The sequence below is a fragment of the Plecotus auritus genome (assembly GCF_963455305.1).
Source record: "Plecotus auritus genome assembly, chromosome: 6".
Taxonomy (NCBI): Eukaryota; Metazoa; Chordata; class Mammalia; order Chiroptera; family Vespertilionidae; genus Plecotus; species Plecotus auritus.
Window position 1 is genome coordinate 45,636,658 of NC_137773.1, and position 23,155 is coordinate 45,659,812.

At 40.1% G+C, this 23,155-nt stretch overlaps 1 protein-coding gene across 7 annotated transcripts in view; it reads right to left on the reverse strand.

The window, feature by feature from the left end:
• SCLT1 (sodium channel and clathrin linker 1) overlaps positions 1 to 23,155 on the reverse strand; it is a 122,282-nt gene that overhangs the window by 69,157 nt on the left and 29,970 nt on the right. For all 7 annotated transcript variants that reach the window (XR_013961020.1, XM_080676897.1, XM_080676896.1 and 4 more), the window contains one exon: positions 9,850 to 9,920. Coding sequence is in view for 6 of the 7 variants with exons in the window: in XM_080676897.1 (XP_080533023.1) it covers positions 9,850 to 9,920 (71 nt within the window). In the remaining variant the exon portion in view is untranslated. The remainder of the gene's footprint in view (positions 1 to 9,849; positions 9,921 to 23,155) is intronic.

Below are 23,155 nucleotides of genomic sequence, written 5' to 3' on the forward strand. Positions count from 1 at the left end.
TAACTGTCCTCCCCTGCCGTCCTGATCTCACCCCCAACTGCCCTCTTCTGCTGGCCAATTTGGTTCTGATTGGCCGATATCTATGGCAGTCAGCGTCAAAAGCTCCGCCTCCTAGGCAGCCATTGGCTCCTCACAGTTGACCCAGATTTGGTTCTGATTGGTCGGTTTCTATGCCAGTCAGTGTCAAAAGCTCCGCCTTCTAGACAGCCATTGGCTCCTCACAGTTGACATAGATTTGGTTCTGTATGGTCGGTTTCTATGCTAGTCAGGGTCAAAAGCTCCGTCTCCTAGGCAGCCATTAGATCCTCGCAATTCATCCAGATTTGGTTCTGAATGGTCAGTTTCTATGCCAGTCAGCGTCAAAAGCTCCACCTCCTAGGCAGCCATTGGCTCCTCACAGTCGACCCAGATTTGGTTCTGATTGGTTGGTTTCTATGCTAGTCAGTGTCAAAAGCTCCGCCTTCTAGGCAGCCATTGGCTCCTCACAGTTGACGCAGATTTGGTTCTGTATGGTCGGTTTCTATGCTAGTCAGCGTCAAAAGCTCCGTCTCTTAGGCAGCCATTGGATCCTTGCAATTCATCCAGATTTGGTTCTGATTGGTCGGCTTTTATGCCAGTCAGCATCTCTGGGCCTATCTCCGGGCCTGGTCATAGAGGTGGGGCTGATCAGCAGCCACCCCAGGCTGCTGGTGAGTGGCTGAACTGCTGACCACTGGGAGAGAGAGAGAGGCTTGGCTGCTGGCAAGGGAGAGAGAAGCAGGGTCTGATCACCCTGCTTCTCTATCCGGGTCTCGCCAGCAGCCACTGCCACTGCTGATCAGCCCACCTCTCTCTCTCTTCGAGAGGTCAGCAGTTCAGCCCACTCACCTTCTGCGTGCGCAGCCTGGTGAGTGGTCAAGCCTCCAGTTGTTGCGGATATGATGGACCCAGGGTTTTTATATATTAGGATGTCTTCTAAAACACACAAAAAAACCTGTTTTTTGAAGAGAAAAATGAGTGGTAATTCATATATACTTATTTATTTCTACATTATTCCACAAGATAGTTAGAAGTAAATAATTGTTTCTATCTAGTTCTGCCATGAAATACTGAAAACTATTCTAGAATAAAAGCTGTAAGGTCTGTTGTCTAGACCTGGCGCTACCAACACAATAGCCATGTGAACTGGATCAATCACTTATCCTCTCTGAGTCTCAGAATTTCAGCTATAAAACAGAAATAAAAACAATATTTTTCCTGCATAGCTTACAGAATTATCATGTTTAAATAAGTTAATTCATATTAAAACACTTTATAACCTTTATTGTAGTTTCTACAAATGTAAGCTATCATCATAATCTTGCGCCCCCTCCCTTTTTTTTTAGTTGCTAGGAACTGGTGGTCTAGAGTTACTTTATGGTTGGATTGATAAAGCTTGGGGAATGTATGTCTGCCCTTGATTCCTGGACAAGAAATGAAAAGTGGGATTTATGATGTGTTGCTTAATGTCTGAACCTGTTAGGTAACCCCCAGCCAGGATTTGTTTACTGATGGATTTCACCTGGAATAGCTGGTTAGATAGCCAGGTTGGGCTATGTGACTAGAGCAGCCGTGGGCAAACTACAGAGTAGCACTGTGGAGTCTGGTGAGTCCCTTCAAATATTCAAACTTTGAATCTTTAGAGGAACCAACAAAAATAATCCTAATTTTATTTTATGAGGAAACTTCATTAACTATATGTTTATAATATTTAACATGCAAACGTTGTAGATATGTCTGCTTGTGTACAAATTATAGCAAGGTCAAAAATAAAGGCAAAAGGAAGCTACTTGAAGAGTGGGATCAGGGCTGTACTTTAGGGATTTAAACCTGACATCTGTGAAAAACAATGGACTAGAATGATGGTTCGTTCTGTCTCTATTTAGCCAATATCCTATCTAATAAAAGAGTAATATGCAAATTGACCATACCTCTGCTACACCCACCAGCCATGCCCACCAGCCAATCAGGAAGGAATATGCAAATAAACCCAACCAAGATGGCTGCAGCCACAGAGAGCAGGAGGGAGGTTTGGGTTTCCCTGGCAATGGAGGAAGACAAGCTTTCTGCCTGCCCTTGCTGGCCCAGGCCTCCACTCAATGCTACAAAGTTGCAATTATAGAAGATAAAGCAAGCCCAACAGAAATGGTGGCAGCCACGGATCTGGAGAGAGCAGGAGGCTAGGGTTGCCTGCAGCAATGGAGGAAGCCAAGCTTCCGCAGCCCTGGCCTGCTTTGGTCTCCACTTAGGCTACAAAGTTTCAATTGTAGAAGATACATAAATCCCAACAGAAATGGCTGAGGCCATGGAGCGAGCAGAAGGCTTGGCTCCACTCCAGGCTACAAAGTTTCAATTGTAGAAGATAAATAAATCCCAGATCCCAGGGCCTCTGCTTGGGTCACCGGGGGGCGTGGCCGGCTTGCAATCCACCACAGGCACCTCGCCCAGGCCGCCCCACACCCCAAGGGAACCCCCACCCTGATCTGGGACACCCTTCAGGGCAAACCAGCTGGCCCCACCCATGCACCAGGCTTCTATCCTATCTAATAAAAGAGTAATATGCAGATTGACCATCACTCCAACACACAAGATGGCTGCCCCCATGTGGTCAAAGATCCTGCCCCCACGTGGACACAAGATGGCCACCACAAAATGGCCAGCAGGGGAGGGCAGTTGGGAGGGACCAGGATTGCAAGGGAGGGCAGTTGGGGGCAATTAAGCCTGCTGGGGAGGGCAGTTAGGGGTGACCCGGCCGGCAGAGGAGGGAAGTTGGGGGTGACTGGGCCTGCAGGGAAGGGCAGTTGGCGGGGGGGGACCCAGGCCTGCAGGGGAGAGCAGTTGGGGGGGACCAGGCCTGCAGGGGAGGGCAGTGAGGGGTGACCAGGCCTGCAGGGGAAAGCAGTTAGGGGCAAACAGGCTGGCAGGGGAGCAGTTAGGCATCAATCAGGCTGTTAGGGGAGTGGTTAGGGGATGATCAGGCTGGCAGGCAGAAGTGGTTAGGGGCAACCAGGAAGGCAGGCAGGCGAGCAGTTGGGAGCCAGCAATCCTGGATTGTGATAGGGATGTCTGACTGCCCGTTTAGGCCTGATCCGGGCAGTTGGACATTCCTCGAGGGGTCTCATATTGGAGAGGGTGCAGGCTGGGCTGAGGGACACGCGCCCGCCCGCCCCATGCATGAATTTCGTGCACCAGGCCTCTAGTATCATAATAAATGAGCAAGAAGCAGCAAAAGGTTAAACCAGAGTGATAGCAACAATGAATAAGCAGTTCCACTGAGAGAGAGGGCATAGATTTGACAAAGATAGAATTTAAGAGATTCTATACAATCATTCTTTAAACAAATATTTGTTGAATGCTTATAATATGCCAGGCACTGAGCTTCAAGTGCTGGTGGCTCATTCAGTTGCTTTTTTTAATTTTTATTAAATTTTATTGTGATGACATTGGTCAAAATGAACATACAGGTTTCAAAATCTGTATATAGCACCATGTGTCCACCACCCTAAGTCAAGTCTTGCTTTGTTTTCCTAACTATATTTCAGGAGCCCTATATTTACTTTATGGAGCACCTACATAAACTAACACTGTTAATTCGGTGGTAAACAAGAGAGACAAAGTCTCTATTCCCATAAAGTTCACATTGCTGTGAAGAGACTCAGATAATATGTAAACAAATAAATTAGGTAATTTTAGAAGTGATAATTCTCTGAAGTAAATGACATAAAACAATGAGAGACTTGGGTCCTCAGGGACAGCCCGTCTAAGAAGGGATATTTGAATTAAGATCTAAAGCACGATAAGGCCAACTTAAAATTTAGGGTGAAAGAGTTACAGGCAGAGTAAGTTAACAATAAATGTAAAGAGTATGAGAAAAGCACTTAAAGAAATGGTAATTAGCTAGGATGTATCACTAACAGGAAGGTAGAAGATAATGCAGAGAGGAAGGCAGAGGTCAGATCATGTAAGTGCAGAAAGTCCTCAATCAAGAAGAGACAACAACCAAGGAAAATGGACCATTTTGTTTTAAATAAAAAAGGTACCTTTTTGTAATCTTGAGGAGAAGAAGACAAAAGAGGCAGGACCAAACCCAAATTGAAAGAAATTCCAGAAAGACTAGAGCAAATACACTCTTCTTCCAAGCAATTTCAAAGACTAGAAAGGATAAACTATAGTAAAATGAGGAATCATCAGGGGTGGGAGGTCTTGGAAGAGCCCCACAAAAGAGAGACTAAATTTTAAAAATGAATGAATATAAGTGAAGGAACAAGATATAAGAAGAAAAAGAAGAGATTTGAGGTTGTACAGTATGCAAGAAATGGGGATAAAGCTTAATAGAAAAGATAAAATAAGAAAGGAAGGCTTCATCTAGTCCTAGGAGTTATAGCAGCAACAACGTAGGTAAGGCTGATTTTTCCAAGAGCTAGGAAGGGAAATATCTACTGCCTATTTATGACATTAATACCAACTCTCAAACCTATTAGCATCTGCTTTGTAAGCATTACCCATGCCTATCTACTTGGATAGGTCATATACTAAAGTAGAATGGAGGAGAGTAAAGACAATGAGAGTCATAGAATACTGCAACACTGCAAAGATCATATTTCCATTATAGAGATGAGGAAACTGAAGTTCATTCGGTTAAGCAACCTGGCCAAGTCAATGAACCAGAAACAGAATACAAAATAGAAAATAAAAAATAAGAAAACAAAACTAGAACTGTCTGATTTCAAAGCCTACGCTATTTATACTTCATACTACACAGAAGCACATTTTTAGGTTAGGTGTGCAAATGTGAATATTTGCAAAATAAAATTATCATCAATAAAATACATATTTTGAAATAAATCAGTAATCAATTATTATTGGAAGCAAAACTTCCAAACAACAAAGTTATGGATCTGTTCCTACTCTTGAACAATATGTTCTGGACATAAAGTCTAATATTCTTCTTTCTGACTTAAAGATTAAGCACGAACAATATGCTAGTAAACATTTGAGTAATGGGTAACTGTAATTAAAACAGTGTGAACAGACAGAAAAATGACAGCAAAGCCCTATTTCTTAAAACATGTTTTCCATGCTCAGAAGACTAGCAGCCAGCACATAAGGAACTGTCTGGCAATTCTTATGACTAAGCTCAGGCCATTTCTCACACGGGACAGTTTCCAAGACACTATGAATCAAACATAGTGATCCAGGGATTCCAGATTTCCATAGCATTCTTATAACAGAAGACACAATATCATTCAAATTGGGACATAAATCAGCTGAGAAAAAACTATTATCTCAGCTAAAATAAAACTATTACCTGGCAAAGGTACATATATTTTTGAAAAGAAGAGATTACATAAAAATTATTGGCACATACAATGTTTTTGAAGAAAAAGATTAAAAATGAACACAATAAATATGCAGACTGATTTATGTAATTTAGCCTTTGTTGCATTAAACATAATAGATTGATATAAAGAATCACACTGATATCAAATTGCTCTTACGTTTTTTAATAAAACTACTTATTTAAAAATCCTTTCACTATCACATTTTAAATATCTCTTGGATTTTATTTCATATTTAAGTAGAGTACTAACCATTAAAAAAATACTTAAATGCATCTAATCATGTATTCAAACTTTGAGATGATTGGTACAAAAAACATTTAAAAGCCTGGATCCATAATAAGAAACACTGAAAATCTTTTCATTCATTTTGCAAAGCTACTATTAATTATATTAAAAATGCTTTTCTCTGGTGTGTTGTTTTTGAAATCAACCACTAAGTGGTCACACATTACTGCATAGCTGAAGAATATAAAATGTAATTTTTATAAACAATGACACTCCAAGAAGACAGTTGTGCCCCACAAGATCAATGATAAAAGTACACAAAGAGAAAACCCACAAAAATTAGTTTAGCTTTGCCCCTCCTATGAAGTGCAATTTAATTAATTATTTAATTAACTGAATCACTCAACAATATTTTTTGAGCACTTGCCCCATGTCTAGCACTGGGCTAGATGATGGCAAGATAAAAATGACTAAATTATGAGCCATATCTTTAAGGATTTTAAAAACTAGTAAGGAGAGATTAACTTATAAAGAATTCAAGTACACTAGAGTGTTAGAAATGCTAGGAGAGAAGCTATAGCCAGGATCTGCAGCTACAGCTGAGGCACAAAGGATGGTATACCTGGTTCTACCTGGGGAGGAAGAAACCATAAAGATTCAGAAAAAGATTTCTAGAACATGTGACACTTGAATGTTGAGAGGATATTTATCAGAGAAGAGCATTTCAGGCAGCCTGATCAATGTGAACGAAATTAGGGAGTTAGGAAATAGCATGGCTTGTTTGGAAAACTAAAAGTAGTTTAGAAAATTGAGGTGAGGAGTGACAAGATCTAAAGTAGTCAGGGGTCAAGTCATAGAGGACTTTATGTTGTGCCGAGTAACTTGGATTATATCCAATGGCATTTAGTAGCCATTGAAGGACAGTGACATGATCAGATTTCATTTTAGAAAGATCATTTTGATGACAGCATGAAAAAGGAAGATAGGGAAGGAATAAGCCAATTTGGAGGTTACTCAGATGAGATGATGGACTGAGCAAAGGCAATAACAACATAGTGACGTAGCAATAAAATTCCATGATTTTCCCCGTCCTTTATCCCAATATCACCAAGTTCTGCTCATTTTTATACAAAAATATTTATATGCATTTTTATTTTCTATTTCCATTATCATATGATCACAGGTCTTTATGAACCAATTTTCTTACTTATCTTTCTTCCAGGACCTCGCACCCTGTTTTATACTACATATACCATATTCTTTTTCTTTTTCCACTCTTTTCTGAACCTTAAGTGCAGAGTTAAATTAATCACACTATTCTTTCCATGATCTGTTATTATTAACTGTGAACAGTTACTCTCATTTGTTTATTTTTGTTTACCTGTGCATTCTCAATCCTTCTCTCATTTTCTTCATCTTGTGGTTCACATTAAAATGTGAAATATACTTTGGAGATATCTATCTATCTATCTATCTATCTATCTATCTATCTATCTATCTATCCATCCATCCATCCATCCATCCACCCACCCACCCACCCACCCATCCATCTATCTAAAAGCCTAAGTGACCATTGCAACGGAAAGGACAACTGAGCAGCAGGCTGCGTGGGGTGACCAGGCCAGCAGAGGGGTTAGTGAGGGGCAACCAAACGACTGAGCAGCAGGCTGCGTGGGGCGACCAGGCTGGCGAGGGGACTGTTGGGGGTGAACTGGCCAGTAAGGGGGGCAGTTGGGGGCGACCAGACCGGCAGGGGGGGCAGTAAGGGGCAACCAGTCTGGCAGGGGGGAGGGCAGTTAGGGGCGACCAGGCTGGCAGGGGTGACTAGGCCAGCAGGGGGGCAGTTAAGGGCGATCAGGCAGGCAGGTGAGCAGTTAGGAGCCAGTGGTCCTGGATTGTGAGAGGGATGTCCGACTGCCGGTTTAGGCCTGGGGATTGGACATCCCCCGAGGGGTCCCGGATTAGAGAGGGTGCAGGCTGGGCTGAGAGCACCTCCCCCTCCCCCCCCGGCATGAATTTTGTGCACCAGGCCTCTAATATATATATATATTAATTGTATATTGCTATTTGCATGTGTTTTTATGCTATAGATAATATCTTTTTACTTTTAAAATACAAACCCTGTTTTATAGATCCGTGTTGCTGTAACTACATTTTTACAGGTAAACACATGTTTCTAAATGATGCATAGCATTCCACAGGATGCAATTACTGCATTTTACCTATTTCCTTGGTGACAGACACCTAGGTGCCTCCAATTCCCTACTTCTACAAATAGTCTTATCCCACAGAGGTAATCACTAATTAGAAGTTAGGGTATGTCATTCCTGGAAATGTTTTTATTTTATTCTTTTATATACAGACATTTTATTCTTTTACTATATAAGTTGACATAGATATATATCTAAACATATAGGATATATATAACTAAAATATATATACATAATCAACACATACTATTATTTAAAACATTTAAAATGTATATAAATTGCATCATTCTTTAAGCTCCTTTTGCACTTGTTATTACATTCCACATTATATTTTTGACATTGATAACTGGGTGTGAAGAAGTATCATAATACTTCAACATGCGTTTTCTTGATTGCTATGACTTTTTACCAGCCAGAATGAGTCCTATGTTTTTTAATGATTTGTATGAATATGAAAAGAGAGTAGATTCTGAAGTACTCTTGTTAAAACCACAATGACCCCTGCAGTGGACTGAGTAGTGACTATACCCTCTACCTGCAAATTCAGGTTTACCTGAAACTTTATTTGGAAACAAGGACTTTGAAGAAGTAATTAAGGTAAGGATCTCAAGGTGAATGATCCTAGATTAGAATGGGCTCTAAATCCTAAGACTTTTATGCTTATGAAGGAGGGGAGGGGACACAGAGAGACAGAAAACAAGGCCCAGTGAAGATGAAGGTGAGAGGAGATGACAGTTATGCTGCCAGGAGCCAAGAAGTACCTCAGGCTACCGCAGCTGCAGAGGCCAGGAAAGATTCTCCCCCACAGCCTTTAGGGAGCACGGCCCTACGAACCCCTTAATTTCAAACATCTAGCCTCCCAACTATGAGGAATAAATTTGTTGTTTTAAGCCACCAATTATCATCTGTTATGGCAGGTGGGAAGCTAATACCACCTCTATGTTGCTAAAGTCAATGAACTCATCCTGCTTTATCTAGCACTCACTGCACTTCACTCAGCAATCATTTCTTTCTCCTTAATATACGTCCTTCACTTCACCTCCAGGACACACTTCCTTGTGTCTCCTATCTCACTGGTCTCTTCTCAGCCTCTTTTGTTGATTCCTCCTCCTTATCCTTATGACTCTGAGCCCAGTTGTAGGTTCTTCTTTCTTTTCTATATACACTACAATTTAAAGATATTTGTAAATGTCTGTAGCATAGAACAAAACCTTAGAGGACTACACTTCTTAATTTTAAGTATCACGAGAGGGACAAAAAGTGTCAAAAAATTTTTTTTTTGTCACTTGGAGGTATTCTTGTGAATCTATTAATGAAATGATTATTAAACCACTGGACCACAATATACACACACAGTATTAGAATGCCTGATTAAAAACCCTTTATTGACTGCCTTTTCTTTCACTTCCCTGTCTCACTTCTCCACTCCCTAACATCTAAATAAACTACATGCTCAAAACCCTTTTCTCAGGGTCTGCTTATGGGGGAATCCAAAGAAAGATACATGTGAAAATACTTTATCTAAAGAATTTGATTTTCTTCTGTAACCACTGGTTTTAACATCATGAAACATCCCTTCATATAAATATATATATTATAGTTGCCTCCTCACTGATAGTTGTTTGTTTTTAAAAATTAATCCTCACCGAGGATATTTTGCCATTGATATTCAGAGAGAATAGAAGGGACGGGGCGAGGGGGGGGGAAGACAGAGATAGAGAAACACTGTGATGTGAGAGAGTCACATCTATTGGTTGCCTCCCATATGTGGGGGATTGAGCCTGCAACCAAGGTATGTGCCCTTGACTGGAATCGAACCCAGAACCCTTTAGTCCAAGGGCTGATGCGCAATCCTCTGAGCCAAACTGACTAGGGATCACTAATAGTTTTGATTTAAGTCTCTTACCATCCCAACAGATCACACAAATAGCTATTGACAGAAACATAAAAGGGAAGGGGAAAAAAAACCGATGGGAAAAATTATGGCATCACAAGTTCCTCTGAAGAAAAACAATTAGTAATACTAAAATAACAAAATTCATTTTTAAAAATACCTAAGTTGTTTTCGGAGTTGCTCGATTTCCACACTTTGTTCAGTTATTGTTTTCAGCAAGTGTTGGTTACCCTACCATAAGAAAAAGATAAGAATATTCAGTATCAGAACATTTAAAACTACTTCTTTAACACCCAGAAATCAATGGAATTTTTATACATCAATAATGAACTCTCAGAAAGAGAAACTAAAAAATATATATCATCAACAATTCCATTTACTATTGCAACAAAAAAATTAACATACTTAGGAATAAACTTAACCAAGGATGTAAAAGAGCTATACTTGGAAAACTACAGGATGTTGAAAAAGAGATGAGAAGATATAAACAATTGGAAGAATATACCATGTTCAGGAGTTGATAGAATTAACATCATTAAAATGTCCATACTACCCAAAGCAATCTATAGATTCAATGCAATCTCTATTAAAATACTAATGGCATATTTCACAGATATAGAACAAATACTCCAAAATTTATGTGTAACCAAAAAAAGACCCTCGAATAGCAGCAGCAATCTTAAGAAAGAAGAACAAAGTTGGAGGAATCACAATATTGGGTATCAATTATACTACAAAGCCACTGTAATAAAAACAGTTTGGTTCTGGCACAACAACAGGCATATAGATCAATGGAATGGAATAGAGAACGCAGAAATCGACCCAAGCCTTTATGCTTATTAATATTTGACAAAGGAGGCAAGAGCATACAATGGAATAAAGATAGTCTCTTCAATAAATGGTGCTAGGAAAATTGGACAGACACATGCAAAAAAATGAAACTAGACCACCAACTTACACCATACACAAGAATAAACTAATAAAAACCTGTGGTATATATTTACACACTGGAATAATATGCAGCTGCAAAAAAGAAAAAACTCTTACCCTTTGAGACAGCATGGAGGAACCTGGAGAGTATTATGCTAAGTGAAATAAGCCAGTCAGAGAAAGAAAAGTATCACATGATCTCACTTATATGTGGAATCTAGTGAACAAAATAAATTGATGAACAAAACAAATCCAGAGACACTGAAATATGCAACTGACTGATATATATCAGAGGGAAGGGTGGGCAGGAAGAGATTAATGAAAGAACGTATATGCATATATGCATAGCCCATGGACAAACAATATTGCAGGGAAGGCCTGCGGGGAGGCAGAAGTGGAGGGGAGGAGGGTCAACAAGGGAAACAAGGGAACATTTGTAATACTTTCAACAATAAAGAGTTTAAAAGAAAGAATAAACTCAAAATGAAGAAAAAACTTAAATGTAAGTAATGAAACCATAGAAATTCTAGAAGAAAATATAGGCAGCAAAATATCAGACATCTCACAGAGTGAATTTTCACCAATACATCTCCTAGGGCAAGAGAAACAAAGGGAAAAAATATACAAATGGGATTACATCAAATTAAAAAGCTTCTGCACAGCAAAAGAAACCAGCATCAAAATGAACAGGGAACCCACTGTATGGGAAAACATATTTGCCAATGATACATCTGATAAGGGATTAATTTCCAAAATATATAAAGTATTCATACAACTCAACAAAAGGAAGAAAAACAATCCAACTAAAAAATGGGCAGAGGACCTGAATAGACAATTCTCCAAAGAGGACATACAAATGATCAAGAGAGATATGAAAAAATGCTTAAAGTCAGTAATAATCAGAGATATGCAAATTAAAACGACAATGCAGTACCACCTCACACCGGTCAGAATGGCTACTATCAATAAATCAATAAATGACAAGTGCTGGCAAGGATATGGAGAAAAAGGAACCCTAGTATACTATTGGTGGGAATGCAGACTGGCGCAGCCACTATGGAAAATAGTGTTGAGTTTCCTCAAAAATGAATGGAACTGCTGTTTGACCCAGTATTCTTACTTCTGGGTATATATCCTAAGAATCCTGAAACACCAATAAGAAAGAATATATGCCTTTGGTTGATCTCTCCCGCTGTCTCTGGATGGTCTGATTGATGCTTCTCTGTCTCTGAATCTGTTTTTGTTCATCAGTTTATGTTGTTCATTATATTCCACAAATGACTGAGATCATGTGATATTTATCTTTCTCTGACTGGCTTATTTCTCTTAGCATAATGCTCTCCATCTCCATCCACTGTTGTTGCAAATGGTAAGAACTCCTTTTTTACTGCAGCATAGTATTCCGTTGTGTAGATGTACCACAGTTTTTTAATCCACTCATCTGCTGATGGGCACTTAGGCTGTTTCCAAATCTTAGCTATGGTGAATTGTGCTGCTATGAACACAGAGATGCATATGTCCTTTCTGATTGGTGTTTCTAGTTTCTTGGGATATATTCCTAGAAGTGGGATCACTGGGTCAAATGCGAGTTCCATTTTCAGTTTTTTGAGGAAACTCCATACTGTTCTCCACAGTGGCTTCACCAGTCTCCATTCCTACCAGCAGTGCACGAGGGTTCCTTTCTCGGCATCCTCGCCAGCACTTGTCATTTGTGGATTTGTTGATGATAGCCATTCTGACAGGTGTGAGATGGTACCGCATTGACATTTTGATTTGCATCTCTTGGATGATTAGTGACTTTGAGCATGTTTTCATATGCCTCTTGGCCTTCCTTCTGTCTTCTTTCGAAAAGTATCTATTTAGGTCTGTTGCCCATTTTTTTGATTGGGTTGTTTATCTTCCTTTTGTTGAGTTGTATGAGTTCCCTGTAAATGTTGGAGATTAAACTCTTATCGGTGATAACAGTGGCAAATATGTTCTCCCATGCAGTGGGCTTTCTTATTGTTTTGTTGATGGTTTCTTTTGCTGTGCAAAACATTTTTATTTTGATGTAGTCCCATTTGTTTATTTTCTCTTTAGTTTCCATTGCCCTAGGAGTGGTATCGGTGAAGAAATTGCTTCAGCATATGTCTGAGATTTTGCTGCCTGTGGATTCCTCTAATATTTTTATGGTTTCCAGTCTTATGTTTAAGTCCTTTATCCATTTTGAATTTATTTTTGTGTATGGTGTAAGTTGGTGATGTAGTTTCATTTTTTTTGCACGTATCTGTCCAATTTTCCCAACACCACTGTCTTGACTCCATTGTATGTTCATGCCTCCTGGTGAATATTAATTGAGCATAGTGGTTTGGGTCGATTTCTGGGTTTCTATTCTATTCCATTGATCTATATGTCTGTTCTTGTGCCAGTACCAGGCAGTTTTGAGAACAGTGGCTTTGTAATACAGCTTGTTATCTGGTATTGAGATCCACCTACTTTGTTCTTCTTTCTCAGGATTGTTGAAGCTATTGGGGGTCTCTTTTTATTCCAGATGAATTTTTATAAAGTTCGTTCTTGGTCTGTGAAATAAAGGACTAGTATGCATGCATATAAGCCTAACCAATGGACACAGACAACAGGGGGTGAGGGCATGAGTAGGGGGTAGGGGGAAATGGGGGGATAAGGACACATATGTAATACCTTAATCAATAAAGAAAAGAAAATAAAAAAGAATATATGCATACTTATGTTCATAGCAATGTTATTTACAGTAGTTAAGCTCTGGAAACAGCCTAAGTGACCATCAGTAGATGAGTGGATAAAAAAGCTATGGAACATATACAAAATGGAATATTATGCAGATATAAAAAAGGATCTATTATCATTTGAAACAGCCTGGAGGGATGTGGAAATGATTATGCTAAGTGAAATATCCCAGTCAGAGAAATATCACGTGATCTCACTTATATGTGGAATCTAATGAACACAATAAACTTATGAATAAAATAGAACCAGAGGCATGGAAACATGGAACAGACTGAAGAACCTCAAAGAGAAGGGAGGCCGGGTGGGAGTGAGAAGAAATTAACCAAAGAAATTATATGCATTGCCCATGAATACAGACAATAGGGTGGTGCGGGGCGAAGGGAGAAAAAAAGGATGGGATCTGTAATATTCTCAACAATAAAAATATTTTTAAAAAAGTTTATGAGAAAAATAAGGAGTGCTCTACTAAGGAAAAAAACAACCCTTCCTCTTTAAATATTAACTCTAGGGCATATAAGTAGAAAAATAAAATGAAGTAATGACAACAATTAGATGTTTTGAGGGTAAAACAGAACACTGGCCATCTTTTCTCGACTTTACTACTTCAGTGTCACCTACTTCCAACTACCTGCATGTGCATTTCTGCCTTCTGGCTTTCTCTGGCCACCTGAGCCTTCTCTGCTCACCTAACTGTGCAAAGGCTGTGGGTGTTGTAGAATTCATGTCCCCACTGCTCTGGAAGAGCCTGATAACAATGAATGAAGGGAATTGATGTGCAAACAACCCGAACTCTTGTGTCCCATAGCAGAATAACTGAGTCTATGCCAGCTTCCACAGTTCATTAGCAGAATTAAGTTTCAGTTACCCACAATGTTAATTCACTTGACTTTTGAAAACCCTTTATTGGCTGTCTCTCTTCCCTTCCTAGTCTCACTTCCCCACTCCCCTACTGGTGCTCCCTGTATTATCTATAATAATAAAAGGGTAATATGCTAATTAGATCAGATGTCCTTCCCGATGACCTTCCAGACGAAGCCGGGGCTGCAAAGGCCGAGGCGGCCACTGCAGCGGGTAGAGGCAGGGGCCGAGCCCCTTGCAGGAATTTCATGCATCGGGCCTCTAGTCTCTAAATAAACTACATGCTTTGAAACCCTTTCCTCAGGGTCTACTTGTGATGGAAACTAAAGTAAGATATGAAGCACTTTTCCATGTGTAGAAAAATTTTTCTAAGGGAACTGATTTTCTTCTGTAAGTGCTGCTTTTAGCATGATGGTACAAATTCCTTATCTCTCTCTATATGCCTTAGATGCAAAGCCATATGGATGACAGTTACCTCCTGACAGTCCTGATGATTTCAGTCTCTTCCTTCCCAACGGATCATACATACATTTCTTCAGCCAAAGTTCCAGAAGCAATTTTCATTGTGCTTCTCTAATACTCTACCTAATACAATGGTATTGACTTCATATTGTTAATACACCATTGTATTTTCCTCTGCCTGGGATGTCCTCCTTCTGCCAGCATTCATCCCTCCACATTCCATGTCATCCGCTCAATGTAAGGCAGAATTAACTGTTTCCTTTTTGCATTTTGATAAACCTTATATGTACTTTTACAATATATATTGTATTATATTTAAAGTTTATGTATTTCTGGCTACAATATGAGCCATTTTTTGAGGACTAGCTTCTTCCAGAACTCGCAGTGTCACTTAGGATATGCACCTGATTTAGCACATTCTAAGTACTTATGCCTTTGAGGAATGAATGAATGTCTTTATGAGACCTGAAAGAAAGCCTCTGGACTGCATCTTTATCTTTATGTTGGGAAGTAGACTACTGCAGACCAGAATTTAGTATTCAATTAACAGACCACAATTTAAGAGACCAAGTATCACATACAGAGAAAGAACTAGAAATAAGTAGGCAAATTATACCACAGCCAAAATAACAACAACAACAAAATAGCAATAAAACCTGGTTGTAACAATGGAAACGAGTCAAGAAAGACATATGATTATATGCAAATAACTGAAGGGCTGACTTGAAGAAGTGAGCTTTCTATATTCCTCCAAAAGATAAAACTGGGTATCAGTGGGAAGAAATCTGATGAGAGATTTCTAGCTTTCCAGTAATCAGAGTTGAAAGGAAAAGGCTGCTAGGGGAAGTATAATATCTCTTACAGGGGATATTCAAAACAGGCTAAATTACCATCTAACTGAAGCATTTAATAGAAGGATCTCTATTTCATTTAGGGAAGTAGATGACCTTTAATATAATTTCAAATTCTCCTGTGAAGCTCTTTCAACAACTTCAGCCCAAACTGATTCACTTTTCTGAATTCCTCTATAATATCTGTATTATACCATTAACTAGGAACCCGATGCATGAAATTTGTGCAAGAGTAGGCCTTCCTTTCCCGGCTGCTGGCACCGGCTTCCCTCTGGCACCTGGCACCCGGGCTTCCCTAGCAGCCCAGGCTTCGTCCGGTCTAATTAGCATATTATGCTTTTATTATTATAGATTTTTTTTATTGTATATACTATCTTGGCACTAGCACAAATAATGCTTGTTTTTTATTATTTGAGAGTATCTTAAAGATAAATGATGTAGAATAATTAGTAGAAATATACATTAGAATAGTGAATTATAAGAAGCTAGTGTTGCTAACTAACACACTTAACTTAGTAGCAATCCTAGCAGAAGCTCAACAACTGCATCTGAATATGGCCTAGTTAGGCATTTGTGAGCAGATACAAATGTGGGAGATTCATAGAATGTGGAGATTCATAAAGGTCCAAGGAAGCATCTCTCTCAGTTATCATCTATTTCAGCACTTTACTCACTAATTATTTCTTCTTTCCTGTTTGTTTTTTTAATGTTTTTCTTGATTTTAGAGAGAGAGGAGGTGAGGGATAGACAGAAACATTGATGAGAGAGAAACATGGATTGCCTGTCTCCCGCATTCCCTGTACTGGGGATCAAGCCCGCAACCTGGGCATGTGCCCTGACTGGGAATAGAACCTGTGACCTCCTGGTGCATAGGTCGATGCTCAACCACTGAACCACACTGGTCAGGTGTCTTTCCTGTTTTACTAAGTAGACTGGGCTCTGCAGTTAGATGCACTTCCTCTTGTAACTAGAACATCTATAACACTGCAAGGAACTTAGTAGGTAATTAACAAATATTTTTGAGTAATTTTGTTGAGCTAAGAAAATCTCAAAAAAGAATATGATTTCAGTAAAGAGAATCTGTAGGAAATATGAACTCTTACTGTAGCTACAGTCATCCTATATAATAATCCTATATAATAAAGAGGTAATATGCAAATTGACTGTCACTCCAACACATAAAATGGCCGCACCCATATGGTCAAAGATGGCTGTCCCCATGTGGACACAAGATGACCACCACAAGATGGCCAGAAGGGGAGGGCAGTTGTGGGCTATCAGGCGTACAGGGGAGGGCAGTTGGGGGGGGGACCAGGCCTGCAGGGGAAGACAGGTAGGGGCGACCAGGCTGGCAGGGGAGGGCAGTTAGGGGTGACCAGGCCGGCAGGGGAGCAGTTAGGCATCAACCAGGTTTGCAGGGGAGTGGTTAGGGGGTGATCAGGCTGGCAGGCAGAAGTGGTTAGGGACAATCAGGCAGGCAGGCAGGTGAGTGGTTGGGAGTCAGCAGTCCTGGATTGTGAGAGGGATGTCTGACTGCGTGTTTAGGCCCGAATGGTCCCAGATTGGAGAGGGTGCAGGCTGGGATGAGGGACACCCCCCTCCTACCCCGTGCACGAATTTCATGAACCAGGCCTCTAGTAAAAATTATAAACTTGTACTTTCATGTACCATTCAAGTCAGGGAACTTTTCCTTCTGCATATTACTAATGTGCACTGGCCAGGAAAACCATTGTACAACTATAGAAACCTATTCTTTTAATCAGTTTATTCATGTAATCAGAAAAGTTTTAAGTAGAAATTGCTTAATTTTTAAAGGAGACTTTTCTTCATATTGATTTTGACCTCAACTTGCCCTGTGCCTATGCTCTGAATGCGCTTTGAAATGTACAAGATCATTACAATCACTCAGCTACCTCCATTAACATCCATTAGTCTTGATTGATCATATGTATATACATTAAGAAAGTTATAATTTAAAATTTATTTTGATTTACTTATTTATTTATTTTTCATTTTATTTTTTATATATTTTTATTGTTTAAAGTATTATATTAGTACATATATCTCCTTTTTTTTTTTATCTCCATTGACCTTCCCCAAGCCACCCCTAGCCCCTGTCGCATGCCCTCATCCCCACCCCCGCCAGTGACTTGTGTCCATTGGTGTGCTTATATGCATGCATACAAGTCCTTTGGTTGATCTATTTCCCTCCCTCCCAACACTCCCCAGCCTTCCCGCTGTAATTTGACAGTCTGTTCAGTGCTTTACTGCCTCTGTATCTATCTTTTTATTCATCAGATTATAATGCTCTTTATTTTCCATAAATGAGTGAGATCATGTGGTACTTTTCTTTCATTGCCTGACTTGTTTCACTTAACATAATGCTCTCCAGGTCCATCCATGCTGCTGCAAATGGCAAGAATTCCTTCTTTTTTATAGCAGCGTAGTATTCCATTGTGTAAATGTACCATGGTTTTCTAATCCACTCATCTGCTGATGGGCATTTAGGCTGTTTCCAAATCTTAGCTATGGTGAATTGTGCTGCTGTGAACATAGGGGTGCATATATCCTTTCTGATTGGTGTTTCTAGTTTCTTGGGATATATTCCTAGAAGTGGGATTACTGAGTCAAATGGGAGCTCCATTTTTAGTTTTTTGAGAAAACTCCATACTGATCTCCACAGTGGCTGCACCAGTCTGCATTCCCACCAGCAGTGCACGAGGGTTCCTTTTTGTCCACATCCTCGCCAGCACTTGTCATTTGTTGATTTGTTGATGATAGCCATTCTGACAGGTGTGAGATGGTATCGCATTTTTGTTTTGATTTGCATCTCTCGGATGATTAGTGACTTTGAGCATCTTTTCATGTGTCTCTTGCCCTTCCTTCTGTCTTCTTTCAAAAAGATTCTATTTAGGTCCGCTGCCCATTTTTTTATTGGATCATTTGTCTTCCTTTTATTAAGTTGTATCAGTTGCCTGTAGATGTTGGAGATTAAACTGTTAACAGTGATAACATTTGCAAATGTGATCTCCCATATAGTGGGCTTTCTTATTGTTTTGTTGATGGTTTCTTTTGTTGTGCAAAAGATTTTTATTTTGATGTAGTTCCATTTGTTTATTTTCTCTTTAGTTTCGATTGCCCTAGGAGCAGTATCGGTGAAGAAATTGCTTCAGCATATGTCTGAGATTTTGCTGCCTGTGGATTCCTCTAGTATTATTTTGGTTTCTCGTCTTATGTTTAAGTCCTGTATCCATTTTGCGTTTATTTTAGTGTATGTTGTAAGTTGGTGGTCTAGTTTCATTTTTTTGCATGTTATCTGTCCAATTTTCCCAACACCATTTATTGAAGAGACTGTCTTGACTCCATTGTATGTTCATGCCTCCTTTGTCAAATATTAATTGAGCAAAATGGTTTGGGTCGATATCTGGATTCTCTATTCTATTCCATTGGTCTATATGTCTGTTCTTGTGCCAGTACCAGGCTGTTTGGAGAACAGTGGCTTTGTAATACAGCTTGAAATCTGGTATTGAGATCCCACCTACTTAGTTCTTTATTCTCAGGATTACTGTGGCTATTTGGGGTCTTTTTTTATTCCAGATGAATTTTTGGAGAGTTCTTTCTAGGTCTGTGAAATATGCCATTGGTATTTTAATGGGGAGTGCATTGAATCTATAGATTGCTTTGGGTAGTATGGACATTTTAATGATGTTGATTCTAACAATCCATGAACATGGTATGTTCTTCCATCTGTTTACGTCTTCCTCTCTCTCTTTTTTCAGTGTCCTGTAGTTTACCGCGTATAGGTCTTTTACCTCCTTAGTTAAGTTTACTCCTAGGTATCTTAATTTTTTTGGTGCGATGGTAAATGGGATTGCTTTTTCAGTCTCTCTTTCTGCAAGTTCACTATTGGTGTATAGAAATGCCATAGATTTCTTGGCATTAATTTTGTATCCTGCTACATTGCCGAATTCATTTATTAAGTCTATTGGTTTTTTGATGGAGTCTTTCGGGTTTTGTTATGTACAATATCATGTCATCTGCAAATAAGGACAGCTTTACTTCTTCTTTTCCAATTTGGATGCCTTTTATTTCTTCTTCTTGTCTAATTGCAATGGCTAATACTTCCAGTACTATGTCAAACAGGAGTGATGAGAGTGGGCATCACTGTCTTGTTCCTGTTCTTAGGGGAAATGGTTTTAGTTTTTGCCCATTGAGTATGATGTTAGTTGTGGGTTTGTCATATATGGCTTTTATGATGTTGAGGTATGATCCTTCTATTCCCACCTTGCTGAGAGTTTTTATCAAGAAAGGGTGTTGGATTTTGTCAAATGCTTTTTCTGTATCAATTGATATGACTATGTGATTTTCCCCCCTCAGTTTGTTTATGTGATGTATCACGTTTATTGATTTGCGGATATTGTGCCATCCTTGCATTCCTGGGATAAATCCTACTTGGTCATGCTGTATGTTCTTTCTGATATACTGCTGGATCCGATTTGCTAGGATTTTGTTGAGGATTTTGGCATCTATGTTCATGAGGGATATTGGCCTGTAATTCTCTTTCATTGTGTTATCGTTATCTGGTTTTGGTATTACGGTGATGCTGGCTTCATAGAAGGAGCTTGGAAGTGTTCCTTCCTCTTGAATTTTTTGGAATAGTCTGAGGAGGATAGGTTTTAGTTCTTCCTTGAATGTTTGGTAAAACTCCCCTGTGAAGCTGTCTGGCCCCAGGCTTTTGTTTGCTGGAAGCTTTTTGTTGACTACTTCCATAGTTATTGGCCTATTGAGATGTTTAGATTTTTTCTGATTGAGTTTTGGAAGGTTATATTTTTCGAGAAATATGTCCATTTTCTCCAGGTTGTCTAGTTTGTTGGAATAGAGTTGTTCATAGTATTTTTTAACAATCCTTTGTATTTCGGTGGGGTCTGTTGGTATTTCTCCTCTTTCATTTCTGATTTTGTTTATTTGGGTCCTCTCTCTTTGCTTCTTGGTGAGCCTGGCTAGACGTTCATTAATCTTGTTTATCCTTTCAAAGAACCAGCTCTTGGTTTTGTTGATCTTTTGTATTGTTTTTTTAGTCTCAATGTTGTTTATCTCTGCTCTGATCTTTATTATTTCCTTCCTTCTGCTTATACTGGGCTTTTCTTATTGCTCTCTTTCTAACTGTTTGAGTTGTAGGGTTTGGTAATTTATTACCATTGTTTCTTGTTTTTTGCAGTACGCTTGTAGAGCTATGAACTTCCCTCTCAAGACTACTTTCGCTGTGTCCGATAGATTTTGGATTGTTGTGTTTTCATTGTCATTTGTTGCCATGATGTTTTTGATTTCTTCTTTGATCTCTCTGGTAACCCAGTCATCCTATCTAATAAAAGAGTAATATGCAAATTGACCGTACCTCCGCTACACCCATAAGCCATGCCCACAAGCCAAGCCCACCAGCCAATCAGGAGCAAATATGCAAATAAGCCCAACCAAGATGGTTGAGGCCACAGAGAGAGCAGGAGGGAGGCTTGGATTTCCCTTGCAATGGAGGAAGCCAAGCTTTCCACCTGCCCTTGCCGGCCCAGGACTTCACTCAGTGCTACAAAGTTTCAATGATAGAAGATAAATAAAGCCCAACAGAAATGGTGGCAGCCATGGAGCTGGAGAGAGCAGGAGGATAGGGTTGCCCCCGGCGATGGAGAAAGCCAAACTTCTACAGCCCTGTCCTGCCTTGGCCTCTGCTGAAGGCTACAAAGTATCAATTATAGAAGATACATAAATCCCAAAAGAAATGGCTGAGGGCACAGAGTGAGCAAGAGGCTTGGCTCCGCTCCGGGCTACAAAGTTTCAATTGTAGAAGATAAATAAATCCCAGATACCAGGGCCTCTGCTTGGGTTGCCGGGGGGCATGGCCGGCCTGAAAACCACCACAGGCTCCATGCCCAGGCCACCCCATGCCCTAAGGGAACCCCCACCCTGATCTGGGACACCCTTCAGGGCAAACCAGCTTGCCCCCACCTATGCAACAGGCCTCTATCCTACATAATAAAAGAATAATATGCAAATTGACCATCACTGCAACGCACAAAATGGCTGCCCCATGTGGTCAAAGATGACTGCCCCCATGTGGACACATGATGGCCACCGCAAGATGGCCAGCAGGGGAGGGCAGTTGGGGGCAATTAAGCCTGCTGGGGAGGGCAGTTAGGGGTGACCAGGCCATCAGAGGAGCGAAGGTGGGGGTGACCTGGCCTGCAGGGAAGGGCAGTTGGGGGTGACCCAGGCCTGCAGGGGAGAGCAGTTGGGGGGGACCAGGCCTGGAAGATAGGGCAGTTAAGGGAAAACAGGCTGCCAGGGGAGCAGTTAGGGGCTGATCAGGCTGGCAGGCAGAAGCGGTTAGGGGCAGTCAGGAAGGCAGGAGAGCAGTTGGGAGCCAGCAGTCCTGGACTGTGAGAGGGATGTCCTACTGGTAGGATCGGGCCTAAACGGGCAGTCGGACATCCCATGAGGGGTCCCAGATTGGAGAGGGTGCAGGCTGGGCTGAAAGACACCCCCCACCCCCGGTGCACGAATTTTGTGCACCAGGCCTCTAACTGTTTAATAGCATGCTGTTTAGTCTCCATGTGTTTGATTTTTTGGGATTGTTTTTATTGTAGTTGATTTCCAGTTTTATGCCACTGTGATCTGAGAATATGCTTGATATGATTTCTATCTTCTTGAATTCGAAGAGACTTTGCCTATGACCCAACATATGGTCTATCTTTGAAAATGACCCATGTGCACTTGAGAAGAATGTATATTCTGTGGCTTTGGGGTGAAATGTTCTGAAGATGTCCATTAATTCCATCTGGTCTAGTGAGTCAATTAGAGTTGATGTTTCTTTGCTGATTTTTTGTTTAGAGGATTTGTCCAATGGTGATAGTGGGGTATTAAAGTCTCCTACTATGATTGTATGTCAATCTCTCCCATGTGATATCCTCCAGGAGTTTTTTTTATGTATTTGGGTGCTTCTGTATTGGGTGCGCATATGTTTACCAGAGTTATTTCTTCTTGTTGGATTGCTCCCTTTAGTATTATGAAGTGGCCTTCCTTATCTCGTTATGTCCTTCAGTTTGAGATCTAATTTGTCAGATATACGTATTAGTACCCCAGCTTTTTTTTCATTTCCATTCGCCTGAAAAACCTTTTTCCATCCCTTCACCCTCAGTGTGTGTGTGTTTTTTTTTGTTTTTTTTTTGAGGTGGGTTTCTTGTTGACAACAGATATATGGGTCGTATTTTCTTATCTAATCCATTACACTATGTCTTTTGATTTGGGCATTTAATCCATTTACATTTAAAGTTATTGAGAGGTACTTATTTGTCGCCATTTTTATTCTTTACCCGTGTTCCTTCTTCGCTTCCTATTTCTTTCTTTTTTTTTTTTTTTACAGAAGACCCTTTAGCATTTCTTGCATTGCTGGTTTGGTGGTAATAAATTCCCTTAGTCCTTTTTTATCTGTGAAGCTCCTGATTTCTCCTTCAATTTTGATTGATAGCCTTGCTGGGTATAGTATTCTTGGATTCAGACCCTTCCTTTGCATGACTTTGTATATTTCATTCCATTCCCTTTTGGCCTGATGAGTTTCTGTTGAGATAT